General features: G+C 41.9%; 2 protein-coding genes across 4 annotated transcripts in view; one reads left to right on the top strand and one right to left on the bottom strand.

The window, feature by feature from the left end:
• magi3b (membrane associated guanylate kinase, WW and PDZ domain containing 3b) overlaps positions 1-13170 on the top strand; it is a 305615-nt gene that overhangs the window by 195767 nt on the left and 96678 nt on the right. The gene's annotated exons all lie outside the window — the stretch shown is intronic.
• Positions 4689-12501, bottom strand: LOC311048800 (uncharacterized protein). The gene is made up of 5 exons (XM_084062096.1): positions 12449-12501; positions 8695-8728; positions 8082-8217; positions 7485-7599; positions 4689-6464 (listed from the first exon to the last, which is right to left on the bottom strand). The coding sequence occupies exons 2-5, from the start codon at positions 8711-8713 to the stop codon at positions 6411-6413; spliced, it is 324 nt and encodes a 107-aa protein (XP_083918222.1). The 5' UTR covers positions 8714-8728; positions 12449-12501; the 3' UTR covers positions 4689-6410.

The raw sequence follows: 13170 nt of genomic DNA, 5'->3' as shown, positions 1-13170 counted from the left end.
GGCACGCAGCTGCCGTTCATCGTTGTGTCCTAATAACAGCTTGTTTCTTACTGTTTTAAACACTACCCGATATGTAGAACCAATAACGATCTTAATCTTGCTCAGATCTTGCAGGTTAATCGATTAATCGAGAAGCAGTTTTTTTTAATGTTGTGAATCGACACGAAACGATTATAATAGATTTTTAATAATCTACAAGCTCATAACGTGTCACATCGCAATGTGTTGTGAGCTTGTAGAGCTGCTATTTTCACTATTTTAAAAAACATCCGGGCAAAAGTTTGAAATAATCGTGGTATTGATTTGAAGTCATATCGCCCAGCCCTAGAGATGAGATTGAATTATATGACCTGCAGGAAGTGATATATACTATATATATGTTACAGTATGATTAGAAAACCAGTCAGATTGAAAAAGGAGTGCTTGTCTTCTTCGAGTTCACCTCCCGCGCTCCTCCGCGGCGGGGCGGGGCCCCCCCGTCAAAAAAAGAAATGATGTCTCTGAGGTACCGAAACTAGGGGGGGGGGGGGGATGATTTACGATTCTGTCCTTATTGGAACATAACTCGGACGGCGTTGAGTCGGCTGAAGGTGACTTCGCAACCCTCGGCACGGCGACTCGCCCGCCTAAACTCGCTCGGCGGTGCCTCTCGTGGTTCAAGTCCCCTTCAGACGGCGCGCCTCCATCAGTGAAATGAGTGCACCTTTTTCAATCTGACTGGCATAGCTTCCTTTGATTGGCTCAGCAGCAGATCTGAACTGAAAACACGTGTTAAGGTGTCATATATGTTGTTTCCAGTTCACACCGGCTGCCAAGCCAATCAAGCAAAGCTATTAGAAAAGTAATCGGAACAGGAAATGCCATCTTCTGTAAACCTGGGGCTACACTTTTGCACAGAGCCGATAATAAGGCACTGTCTGACACATTTTAAGTGTTAAGTGGAGAAGAACAGGAGAGATCTAGAAAGGTGCAATTCCTGGTTGCCCCGGTGCATCCAGGCCAATCTATGACATCAGTCATCTATGACAGTGGTTCTCAAGCACAGCAAGGGAGGGAGAGAGGTGGTTAATACAGGAACAGTGGGATACAATTACCACTAAAATAGAGAGAAAGACGTTTTAACAAGAGGGGAGATGGAGATACGTGGAAGTTGTTCATTTGATCCATTTGTAACAGTCAGTTAAATTAACAATGAGGACTTTACTGTGTAAGCGAAAGAGAGAGAGAGGCTGTGTGTGTGTGTGTGTGTGTGTGTGTGTGTGTGTGTGTGTGTGTGTGTGTGTGTGTGTGTGTGTGTGTGTGTGTGTGTGTGTGTGTGTGTGTGTGTGTGTGTGTGTGTGTGTGTGTGTGTGTGTGTGCGTGCGTGCGTGCGTGCGTGCGTGCGTGCGCGCGCATCCCTGGATCTTGTCCAGTGGTGTTGGACAGCCTCCCTGTCCTCTGGAGGCTCTTAAGAGGACAAAAGCAGAGAGATGTGTGTGAGAGGAGGGAGGGCCTCCATAAGGTCATAGACCTAGGATGACTTTCCTCCTCTGGCTGTGAACATGGAGGCCAATAGTGTCACATCAGCGCCGTCAGGGCTGTCACAATTACTCATTTAAGATGAAGATTAATTGTCACTCAAATATTTGCGGTTATAACGATTTAATTGTGTGTTTGGCGTTGAACATTGGAACATAATGAAGCCTTTTAGGCTTCCTGATCAAAAATTGCACAGGGCAGATATGACAAAAAAAAAAAAAATTCAAAGAAATTATTGACATATTTGAAAAATGTTATACATGTAAAAGCAGAAATAGCTGATTGTGACGCGTTGTAAACTTGTAGATCTGCTTGTAGATCTGCTTATTATTATGACGATTATGCAAAAATAATTGTGACAGGCCTAAGCACCGTGACAAAGATCTAGGTTTGACCAGGACCTATACGCTGTGTGAAATCCACCGTGTTAAGGCCCATTTATACTTATTAGTGTGTCTGCTCATCAGCTTGTAGATCGTCTATTTTCGACACGCGACACTGACTCACAAGTCAACACAGCAGCACTACTACTCTACTCAGTGGCGTAGCGCAAAATCGTGGAGCCCGACGCAAAGAGGGGGTTGGGGGCCCTTTCACAAATGGCAATGGAGATGGTGCTGGATACGGTGCGGTAAATGAGCCCCCCCCCGCGGTGGGCCCCCCCGCGGTGCATAGCTTGCTACCCCTCCACTACGCCACTGACTCTACTGCTCGGTCCAGAGAGCAATCACTGCATGGCTCGCTTGTGAGCTTCAGGGAGTACTACTTGTCCACCAGTAGGTGTCCTACCTGACACCAGGGTCTATGATCTCTCAATGGAAGAGTAATTTAGACCCACTGCAGACCCCCCCCTCCCCACCCCAGAGGCAAAGATTTGAGTTAAAAATGTTGTTTAAAATTAAATAAATGATTCAACAGAAATCTTCAAGATCTTTCAATGATAGCAGATCTACAAGCTCGTAAACATCTAAAAATGACACAGTATATGCGTTCCCGGTCTTAATGGGTTAAAATAAGTTCCAAATTGCAGCTATAACCCAGAGAGCGCCCAAATATAATCAAATGGAACCATAAGGGTTACAGCTGTACACTGTTAAAGTAACACCCATGCTTTTACAGTGCATGCAAATGTTTGAACTACTATTCAAAAGCTCCAATATATCGAATTCGAAACGTAATAAAACTTCTAATCAAGAAATAATCTTTGGTCTGAAGGGGCAATGTAAGGAAATGACTATACTGTCACAGAGGATATGTACAATACTGTCTGAATTATTCCAAACACAGACAGCACCAATGTGTAGATATAATCAGTGCACATTAAAGTCAATATGAATACTGTATCTGCAAAGCAAAGACACACTGATGCTGATATAAATGCAAATCATATGAAAACCAAAATGAAACAGAAAAGCTGCAACCTCAACTCCCTGCTCAGAATAAAAAGCCAAAGAACAGGTGAAGAGCTTGTGTTTTAAATGAATTCTGACCAATGGCAAATATACTCGTTTCTACATGACCCTTACTGTGGCATGCCAACCTATATCATAATCACTTTTTTTCTAATCATATTTCTTGACTACAAAGTAGAACAATATTGTATGACTAGCTGGGGGTTGACCTTCGACTGTGGAATACTAAACATAATGTTGTCCCCTTGGTGCTAAGATGTTAATGGTACAGTTTAATGTATAATGTCCAACCCTAGGTATGTTTTAATTAGGAGGAATATTGATGTGTTCAATTCTAGATGTTAACCAATTAAAACAATATTGTTTGAATTGATATTGTACGCACAATGTTGTATATTGTACACACCATTATGCATGTTTGCACACACTGTACTGTACACATCATATCATGTTATACAGGTGCAAGTGCTCTCCTTAAATACAAAAGTGTATACTGTATGTATATGGAGTTACATTTGTGTCTTTATTAACCAAACAAAAGAAAAATATTTGAGAGAGAAAAAATATAAACAGAGCAAAGAATAGTTTTGAATGAAAACAAAATAAAACAGCAAGCAAAGAATTATAATTAGTAAGCAAAGGAAATGATATAAAAAGAACAAAAACATTTTTTTCATTAAAACAAATTAAAAACGCAATCAAAAAAAGTATTTGCAAGCAAAAAAAATATAAGACTTGAAAGAAAAGAAAAAATAATAGAGAACAAAACTTTTAAAATTCAAGAGTAAAAAAATAAGGAAAACTGTTTAAACTACATAAAACAAAATACTTAGTAAAATGTTTGGGTAATAAAATGTGTTGTGCTAAATAACATGTTTTTAATGTTTTTTTTCCTTGTTTGCCAATGAAAGTTTTTTTTTTCTGATTGCAAAACGTCTTCTCTCTCAAAACCTAAGTCTTTGGTCTCGATTCTTTTTTTCTCTCTCTCTGATTTTTTTGTGTGAGGGGTTGAAGTTCAGAAGGCGTGTCCTACGCTGAAAAGATGTAAGACACCTCTCCATTGGTCACTCGGAGTCTGAGTGACAGCGCCTCCCTTCCTTATGTAGTTTGTTGAATGCAGGGATGGAGCACTGTTTTTTGATTGATTGAAATATTAGCAGTTTGCCAAAAAAAACAAACAAACATGAAAGTACAGTTTAATGCAAGGTCAGCTAAGAGGATTTAAACCCAAGAAAGCCTATGACTTGTTTCCATTAGGGTCCTTCCTACTGAATTCATAGAGACATTTATGACAGACAATACACTACTATGCAAAACATCATAAAAACAAAACATAAATATATGTACAGTAAACAGTTTGAGTAAACAGATTTATGGAATACTTTATTAACAGTAGGATACAGAGGTACGATTTTTACAATGATGTTATAAGGATAACACACAAAGGCTTGTTTCCATTGTGGTCCTCTGGGACTGAGGTCAGAGCTCCATCCCAACTCTGGGCGCTACACTATTGAGCATTTTAGGCTATTAGCAATTCAGATGATTCCCTAATGCTAGGTTTCTGTTCTACTTACAGTTTGTGATCTGTATTTAAAATTGTTGTATTGTTGTTATTGTTATAGTAGGCCAGTGGTTCCCAAACTTGGGACCGGGACCCTCAGAGGCGGTCCCCAGATTAGCTTAATGGGCAACATCGTTTTCTCTCTCAACAGTAAACAAACCAACCTATACATACCAAGTGTATACAGGGTAACATATTTTTAAGTGACAATTTAATGACTTTTAAGACCTTCTTAAGGCATTGTGCGCAGTGCGCTTGTAGTTTGGCTATTTTCACAATATTTATCTGTGGAACCGAGTAAAACTAAATGTAATTCCTACAATTTCAAGTGCTTGTCAGGGTGGGTGGTCCCCAGTTCAAGTATGATTATTTTGGGGGGTCCCCAGTTCAAATACGATTATTTTAGGGAGTCACAGCCTGAAACGTTTGGGAACCCTTGAAGTTATAAAATAAAGCTATACATTATTTCATGTTATATTCATTATTCTAATTAAGGCAAGGCTGAAGTGACTGGCCTACTGGCCAGGCCCATTCCAGATAGACTGCTTTGGAAACGTTTAGTCTGATTGTGCGCTTACTTTATGATCCATCATCCAAGGCCTGAGGGTTCGAATCCACTGCGGGTCACTTTTTTATGATAGGTTAGTTAGTGTCAGGTTAAGGTAAGGTATAGTTTTCTGTGAGGCTATTGAATTACGCTGGCAGCATCACAAGAGCAGAGGTGAGGGACCCACATACCCATCAAGAGACTACTGACTCACTCACTGAAACTCATACCCTAGGGAAACCTGGTGGTAGACTTGGGTTGGATTTCATTTGCCCCATTGAATTAAAAAGGTAATAGTACAGATTATTTGGGACTGTAGCTTTAAATGCCACATGCATATTTTCAACCTGCCAACAATACCTTAAATCCTAACAAATGCAGTTCTAACTTAGCATGCAGAAGCACTTTTTGTTTTTGCATTCTCAACCAGCATTTCAGTATACACAGACAAGGCCTAAATAGAGCAGAAATGTATTTATCCAACATTGACTTTCCATAATTAGCATAAACTGCATTTGAAGGTCAAATTAACAGATAGCAATTCACCATGTATTCATACAACTACATTTTCAGTGAAAAAGATTTTAAAGATTTATTTTTTTAAACAGTTACACTGTCAGTGTTACACTGCCAGTGCCCTTGAAAGGTGCAAACATTTCAAAAGTTAGGGAGGGTAAGTGATTTTCTTTCGTTAAATTAAGTGTTAAATAGCTCTAGCTCTAGATTCTGATCGTACTCATTGCTTTAGAGGGTTCAGTAACATGTCTCTCCGGCTATCTAACAGAAAATGCATTCTCAGGTTGGGATGCCAATTTTATCCAATCAAGATAGAAACCTCAGTCAAGATACAGAAGTGAAATTGGAAGTGATGACACAAATAAATAAGCAGACACAATTGGACCTGGAACACTATAAAAATGAAGAGGGTGTTCTTTGCATTTCATTTCTACACCACAGCTGACATTTTTAAACAATGTACCCCCTCCTGCTGTGATGTCATCCAAATGTCATAGTATATGATGTCCTCACATCAGGACAGTGCAATTTAGGTTCATAATCGTCCAAGTTCACTTTTAAGTTTGTATCCTTAACACAAGTAAAAATTGACAATGGACTGGAGTAAAAAAGTGACAATGTACAGTTATTTACAAGTTACACTCTGTCAAAGCTTGCACCATTAATGTCAGAAAGCAAGTTGGTCTTAAAAGACTCGTAATCTTCAAGGTGGGCTGTTGGAAGTGTTACAAGCACTAACAATTGGATAACAAACAGTGTGGCCTGTGGACTAGACAGTTGTGGTCAACTATTTTGATTTTCTTTCTCTCCGGCACCAGCAAATGCCTGTGTCCCTGCCCAGTCAGCCATTGCATCACCATGGGCACAGAGGGTCTCTCTTCTTCAGCCGCATCTTCTGGTTGTACATCTTAGAAAGGACAAGAGATCAGAATCAACATCTGAAGTAACAAGTTTCAAAGCTTAAACAACTCATTCACAAGAATCACCAATAAAATACACAACGGACCAAATATGATTGTATTATTTGTCTGACAGTCCGATATCCAGATAATGAAATTGTGTTGTGCTACTGACAAGATACACTACGATCAGTTGAGAACATTGCTTGCCCTGTACCCGGTTAGTTAGTGGCTCCACTTCTTTTTCCTTTATGAAAATAAACAAAAAACTACAGAGCTTGCACAAAAACACATTTCACCCATTGTTTTACACCTGTAAACCTGTGACGTGACAATAAAGATCATTGTGACAAAGACTATTCTGATTCTAAAATTGGTTAAAATCTGGGCATATTATGTGCTGTATGAGTGTAGGACAGGGTTTCTCAAAGTGGGTGCCGTGACGCCCAGGTCCAAGTCCAGGGGTGCCGCAAAATACTTTGATAATGTTTGGAATGTATCAATATCACTTCAGTTTAACACTTAGAACCTCTACACTTAATAAAACGGAGTTGAGGTGCACCGTACTTGGTGCGTAATCTCTTCACCAAAATTAGCAATCTACAAGCTCACAACGCGTTGTGAGCTTGTAGATCTGCTATTTTTGGTGAATGTTCCCCTCAGAATAGGAATGCTAGGGTTCAAGTGGTTAAACGTCAAGTATAATGTTATTTGCAATGTGTCCTGTAATGGAAACAGATATTCTCTCAGTTTTCCTTGTGACAAACTGTAATTTAGGGGGGAGGATTTAAATAATACATACCATAATGTGACATAAATGTAAGGTGCTGTAAAGTAACAATGTAATTCAGGGGTGCCGTGGATGAAAAGTTTATTTACACGGGTGACCTGAGCCCAAGAAGTTTGGGAACCACTGGTGTAGGATCTCCTAAGGTATAGGAGATCCTACACCAGTGGTTCCCAAACTTCTTGGACTTAGCTTAGGACCTAAGCCAATATCAAAATGTCTTATGGAAGGTTTTACCTACCCTCAAGTAAAAGATATTGGAAGTTATCCAAGATCTTCGACTCCTCCACATGATTTGCCGAGCCTTGTGGAGACATTTCTGGGACCAGGTGTGACACAATATAATGCACGTCCACCTAAGAAAACAAAAGAGTATTACAGCCCAACAGTTTGATCCAACAATGAAAATACCACTTGGCACTTGAGGAAATGTTAAGGCATTCAAAATAATACAAGACTAGAAAAAGCGCTCCTCGGAGCACAGGTCTCCACCAGGTAAGGTAGGTTATTGTGGGCCAGCAATGTTGGGAATGCGCCAATAAGGATGGAATATGAAAAATCGGATGGAGCCGTCTTGATCACTTGACTATAGAGATAATGTGTAACGATTTGCATGATGTTTGCACAAAATTTGGAGGAGTAATATAAACACTGTGGCCCATGTGAAAAAATTGGGGCAGAGGTTCGGCTCTGCCATCCAGGGAGTGCGTGCACAGTTGGCTGCGATCCAGCCAACGGTGCCAGAGATTAGCTGTCCACAGACGGAACCACACATGCATGCACGCACACACACACGCCTTTCGGCCTGCAGAGACAAAAAATATACACTTGAACATACCATGTCATCTTCCCCAACAACAAACATACTGCAACACTCCATTGGCTATCTCTTGATGAGGTCGTAAACCTCAAGGCCTTCATGAAGCTGTAGCAGCATTGGTATGTGTTTAGTGCGCATGTGTAGGACAAGAGCCCTTACAAAAGGAAAAGAATAACAGACATCAAATTTTATGACAGCCATTTTAAAATGTACAATTACAATTTAGGCATTTAGCAGACACTCTTAAGAGTGATTCACAGTAAGTAAGGCAAACACAAGCAGGGGTTGACACTAACGGTTGCCCGACTGCCCGTGGCAAGTTAATAAAACGTTCAGGCAAATGGAGTTTGCCTTCAGGTTGCCCGATGGGCAAGTGCATTCCGTCTTTATTAAATAATATTGGCTATTTATGAAGAACAATGCTACTTTTTTACAATTGGCAGATGCACTCATTCAAAGAGACTGTCGCCACTCTGCAGTTATCGATTGGATTTAACATTGATTTGTTCTTATTGTTCAAGTCACACAAACGCAGGACAACACTGGAAAACAACTTAATATTTTGTCTCTGTTGTCCCGCAATGACCACAAGGTGACCAAATGTATGTGAATGTGAACAAATTATCCTTACCTGGGCCTGTGGCCTGCATGGTTGGTTCTGCATTCTGCCAGGGAGACAAGGAGAAGTTATTGTCATTGAGGCCATAATACATGGCTACAGGCTGTAGGAGCCTGAATGTGTACCGTGTTGTTTTCATATTTTTGATTAGGCTGCTTTGATTTTGATTAAGAAACACTTTTCTTGGGTACTATCATTTCGGTCAATTAGGACATTGGTGTGGTTTCCCCTTTTACTGTACCGTGTACAGTAGCACGTCGGTGTGGTGAGACAAAATAGAATGCTTAAGTCAAGGGTCTTCAACAGGGGGTCCGTCACCGTAACCTAGCATCCCTCCCTACTACTGAAGAGAACTTTAGCCAAAAATAGCAGATCTACAAGCTCACAGTGCCTCGCACTACAAGCTTGTAGATCTGCTATTTTTTGGAAAGATGTTTGGTGTAGAGGGAAAAAAAGAGCAGACCAAGTACAGAGTGAAAGGTCTTTACTAAGTAGTTCAGCCCTCAAATACTATTTGAGGGCTGAAGTGGTTAAATGTCTGAAAATACACATTAACATGAATCCAACATGACAGTGTCTGTCAAACAAGTCTATGAAGCTATCTATGAAATACTAGAGTTTCGGGGGGCTACGCCCCCCTCAACCCCAGCCGCGCACGGGGCCCAGCGTGGCCGTGTGTATATTGGGGGACCCAAATCGCCGGAGTGAAACTGGGGGAAAGTTTTTTTGAAAAAGGAAAAAATTTGAAGAAATAATATTTGTTATGTTTCAGGGGGTCCACAGGGGGTCCGCGGACCCCCTGATGGTCCACTGACCCCCTGTGGAGTGTTGGGACGCGCGGGGACACCCCTGGAACATTGCGGACCATTTCGGTGTTTTTTTTTTTTTTCATGAAGGTGGTTGCTTGTTTCTGGCGCAGGCTGTGCAAACCTGGCAACCCAGCGCATGCTGCCGCACGTTTAAGTGGCGTAGCGTCATGAGGGTCAGTGGGGCCGTGGCTCGGTCAGTGAAGACCCTGTAGTGCGGATGATATGTGGCATAGAGGGGCAGATTGTAAATCCACAGAGGAAACATCCGTGGGCTACCATTGGTTCAGCGATGTGTGCGGTCGCCCTGCGGACCCTCCTCCTCCACCAATGTGCAGTATTGAGAGCCCTGACGTCACAACAATTGGAGCGATGGGCACTGCACTGTGGTTGGTTAGGGTACAGCTAGGGCCCAGGTAGAACCCAGTTAAAGCCTGCATGGGCAAACCCAGTTAGGACCCGCCTTGGTCCCACATAAACATGGCTAGTTGGGGCCCACCTAAGGGCCAGGTAGAAGCTACTTATAGCCTGCATGGGCATCGCAGTTGGGACTGAAGTGGATGCCGCTGACATTGCTGACATGGGGTCCATATGGTTTAGCCCACCTTGAAACCATATGGGAACTACGCTGGCATGCTGGCTGTAATGCAAACGCTGCATCATACCTGCAGTGTGTAGTTTGATGTTGTGTGTGTAGCAGATATACCTGCAGTGTGTAGATCAATGTCCATAGGAAAGTCAATGCCCAGCAGTGTTTTTTTTCCCCAGCAGAGTTTCTAGTGTCTCTGTGTCTCTCTGGAAGAGGTTGCACATGAACTCTGCAGCCGCACTGAGGCGCTCCAAGCCAAACACTCTGACATTAAGCTGCTTCACACAACAAACATCAGCACCACGCTGCAGTTTGTCCAAAAGACACAATATCTCCTCTCCCACCGACGTCATGTGTTCATTTATCGACAGCCGTACAGACTCCTTTTGACACATTTTACGTCGTTTATCCAGCTCTCACTGACTGTCCACATCGGGCTGTTATTTTCCTGCGATCAAGTCAACGATGTGAGAGATTAGCTATCACAGACGGACGGACAGGGGGTGAAACATAGTCTTGCGCCATGCCTTTCGGCCTGGCGGAGACAATAAAAAACCGAAAGTAAAGGAAATGGCCATTTCTGCAACAGAAGTAGTCAATAAACTATGCTATGAAAACATGGGCCACATTGGCAAAGAATGTAAGAAAGAGGCAATCATGTAGGAAATAGCTGATCTCCAAGCTTACAAAGCCTGTCAACGTGAGGCGTTTCGAGCTTGTAGATCGGCTATTTTCACAATATTTACTTGTGGAACGGAGTCAAACAGAATGGGGGGGGCCCAGATCAAGTACGTGTATTTGGGGGGGGGGGCGGCGTGAAAGGGTTGATAGACACTGCTCTAATCGGAGCGAAATTATCTGAAATTACTACATGACCATAATGCAGCCTAACATGCCTTGCACGGGGCGGTCCTGCCATTACGTTAGTTACTGTAGTTGCTGTGGAGCTAAATAGTTCTCCAGAAGACACACACAAACATACACCATCTACAATGGACGAACTGAGCAGCAATATAGACATTCACCACACGAACGTGCATTGTTGACAAAGTGATTGCACAGCCGCTGCAGGCATGACAACCAGGTTAGCGTTAGCGACATGGCAGCTATCACAGCGCCCTGTCCGTCGTGCTGCAACTGCCTGTGATGGCTACAGCAGTAACAGCAAGCTGTCTGCGATGCCATTGTCTGGAGACTGCTGTTAGCGTGACACGACCAATGAGAGTGAGCGCTGTAGTTGTTGCTAAGATACGGTGGCGTCTCTGGCCCATAGCTTGTAGATCTCTCACACATGATTGGCGTAGGCTGCGTTGCCAGGTCTGACTTTGTGTCTAAGCAATGCGCGGCTTATTTTTGCGCGCCTTTGGGCTCGTTTGCATTGTGCGCACGGCAGCGCTTGTTTAGCGTACGTCAGCGCGACGTGGCAACGGACGTGGCAACGTGAAAGGTGATTGGCTGGTGAAAAGAAACACCCGACGTTACACCAGAAATGGTGCCTGGAGAAAATGGTGACCAAAAAAAAAGTTTTGAAAAAAAGGAAAAAAAACCCGCAGCGGCTGGCTGCTGTTGTGGTGATGAGGGCGTGCGCACGGTAAACGGTACGAAGCGGGCTCCCCTTCCGTTTTGTCCGACATTTGGTGAGTACAATTAATTATGTTGCGCGGTGGAAACGGTGTAGTGAGCAGTGAGATGTCCCCTACGCGAGGCGTAAATTCAGCGCGGCCGGCGTGGCGAGTCAGTAGGCGACATGTGGTCTGGCGGTGCGTTGTTTAGTCGATAACAGAGCTGTGGGGTGTCACCACCGAGGGTGCGGAAGTTGCTCGCCATTTATATAGTTAGATATGAACAAGTTTAATCTTCATTTTATACACTATGTATTGGGGCCCTGCTTCATCTCTCTCTGAGCTAGGGGTCCTTGGCCTGAAAAGCGTTGAAGACCCCTGGCTTAAGTTTCATACTCATTTGGGTTCCCAGAACAACAATTATGTCAATATATAAACAGTTACGCAAACGTCAGAATGTACCTGTTTGGATGCGTCGTAGTTGAGAGCCTAGCACACTAAGCTGCACTTTTCATTTACTCAATGATAATAGTTGCATCAAACAACGCTAAAATAATTGCAGCACATCACAATAAGAGCATGAACTAACGTTATAGATGATTGACCTGGTAACTGGAGTAGCTACATAATACACATGCAACGACATGCTGCAGGCTGGCAATAGGCGTTGGACGCGCGAGTCACGGAGTAACGGCCACTAGCAGCACAATTATGTATTTTAAATTACTATCTTATATAATTCAATTAAATAAAGTCGCCATAGGCCTAATATGTGAAAAGGTGAAAAGGAGGGAAGTTAAAATACTTACGCACTGACTATCTGCCAAAGTGTCGCACCACAAAAATCTGCCACAGCTGGAGAAATGTAGTGGACAGGAGTAGAATGTTGTTGTTGGCCGGGGGAGGGGGGAGGTTAAGGAAGTTGTCAAGCTGTCACTCAGACTCCGAGTGACCAATGGAGAGGTGTCTTACATCTTTTCAGCGTAGGACACGCCTTCTGAACTTCAACCCCTCACACAAAAAAATCCGAGAGAGAGAAAAAAAAAATCGAGACCAAAGACTTAGGTTTTGAGAGAGAAGACGTTTTGCAATCAGAAAAAAAAAACTTTCATTGGCAAACAAGGAAAAAAAAACATTAAAAACATTTTATTTAGCACAACACATTTTATTACCCAAACATTTTACTAAGTATTTTGTTTTATGTAGTTTAAACAATTTTTCCTTATTTTTTTAATCTTGAATTTTAAAAGTTGTTTTCAATTATTTTTTCTTTTCTTTCAGATCTTATATTTTTTTGCTTGCAAATATTTTTTTTGATTGCGTTTTTAATTTGTTTTAATGAAAAAAAAGTTTTTGTTCTGTTTATATAATTTCCTTTGCTTACTAATTATATTTTTTTGCTTGCTGTTTTATTTTGTTTTCATTCAAAACTATTCTTTGCTCTGTTTATATTTTTTCTCTCTCGAATGTTTTTATTTTGTTTGGTTAATAAAGACACAAATGTAACTCCATATATGTACAGTACATGTAC

Source organism: Gymnoscopelus microlampas, assembly GCF_963454915.1.
Source record: "Gymnoscopelus microlampas genome assembly, chromosome: 7".
In the NCBI taxonomy this organism is placed as follows: Eukaryota; Metazoa; Chordata; class Actinopteri; order Myctophiformes; family Myctophidae; genus Gymnoscopelus; species Gymnoscopelus microlampas.
This window is presented reverse-complemented; position numbering and strand designations above follow the sequence as displayed.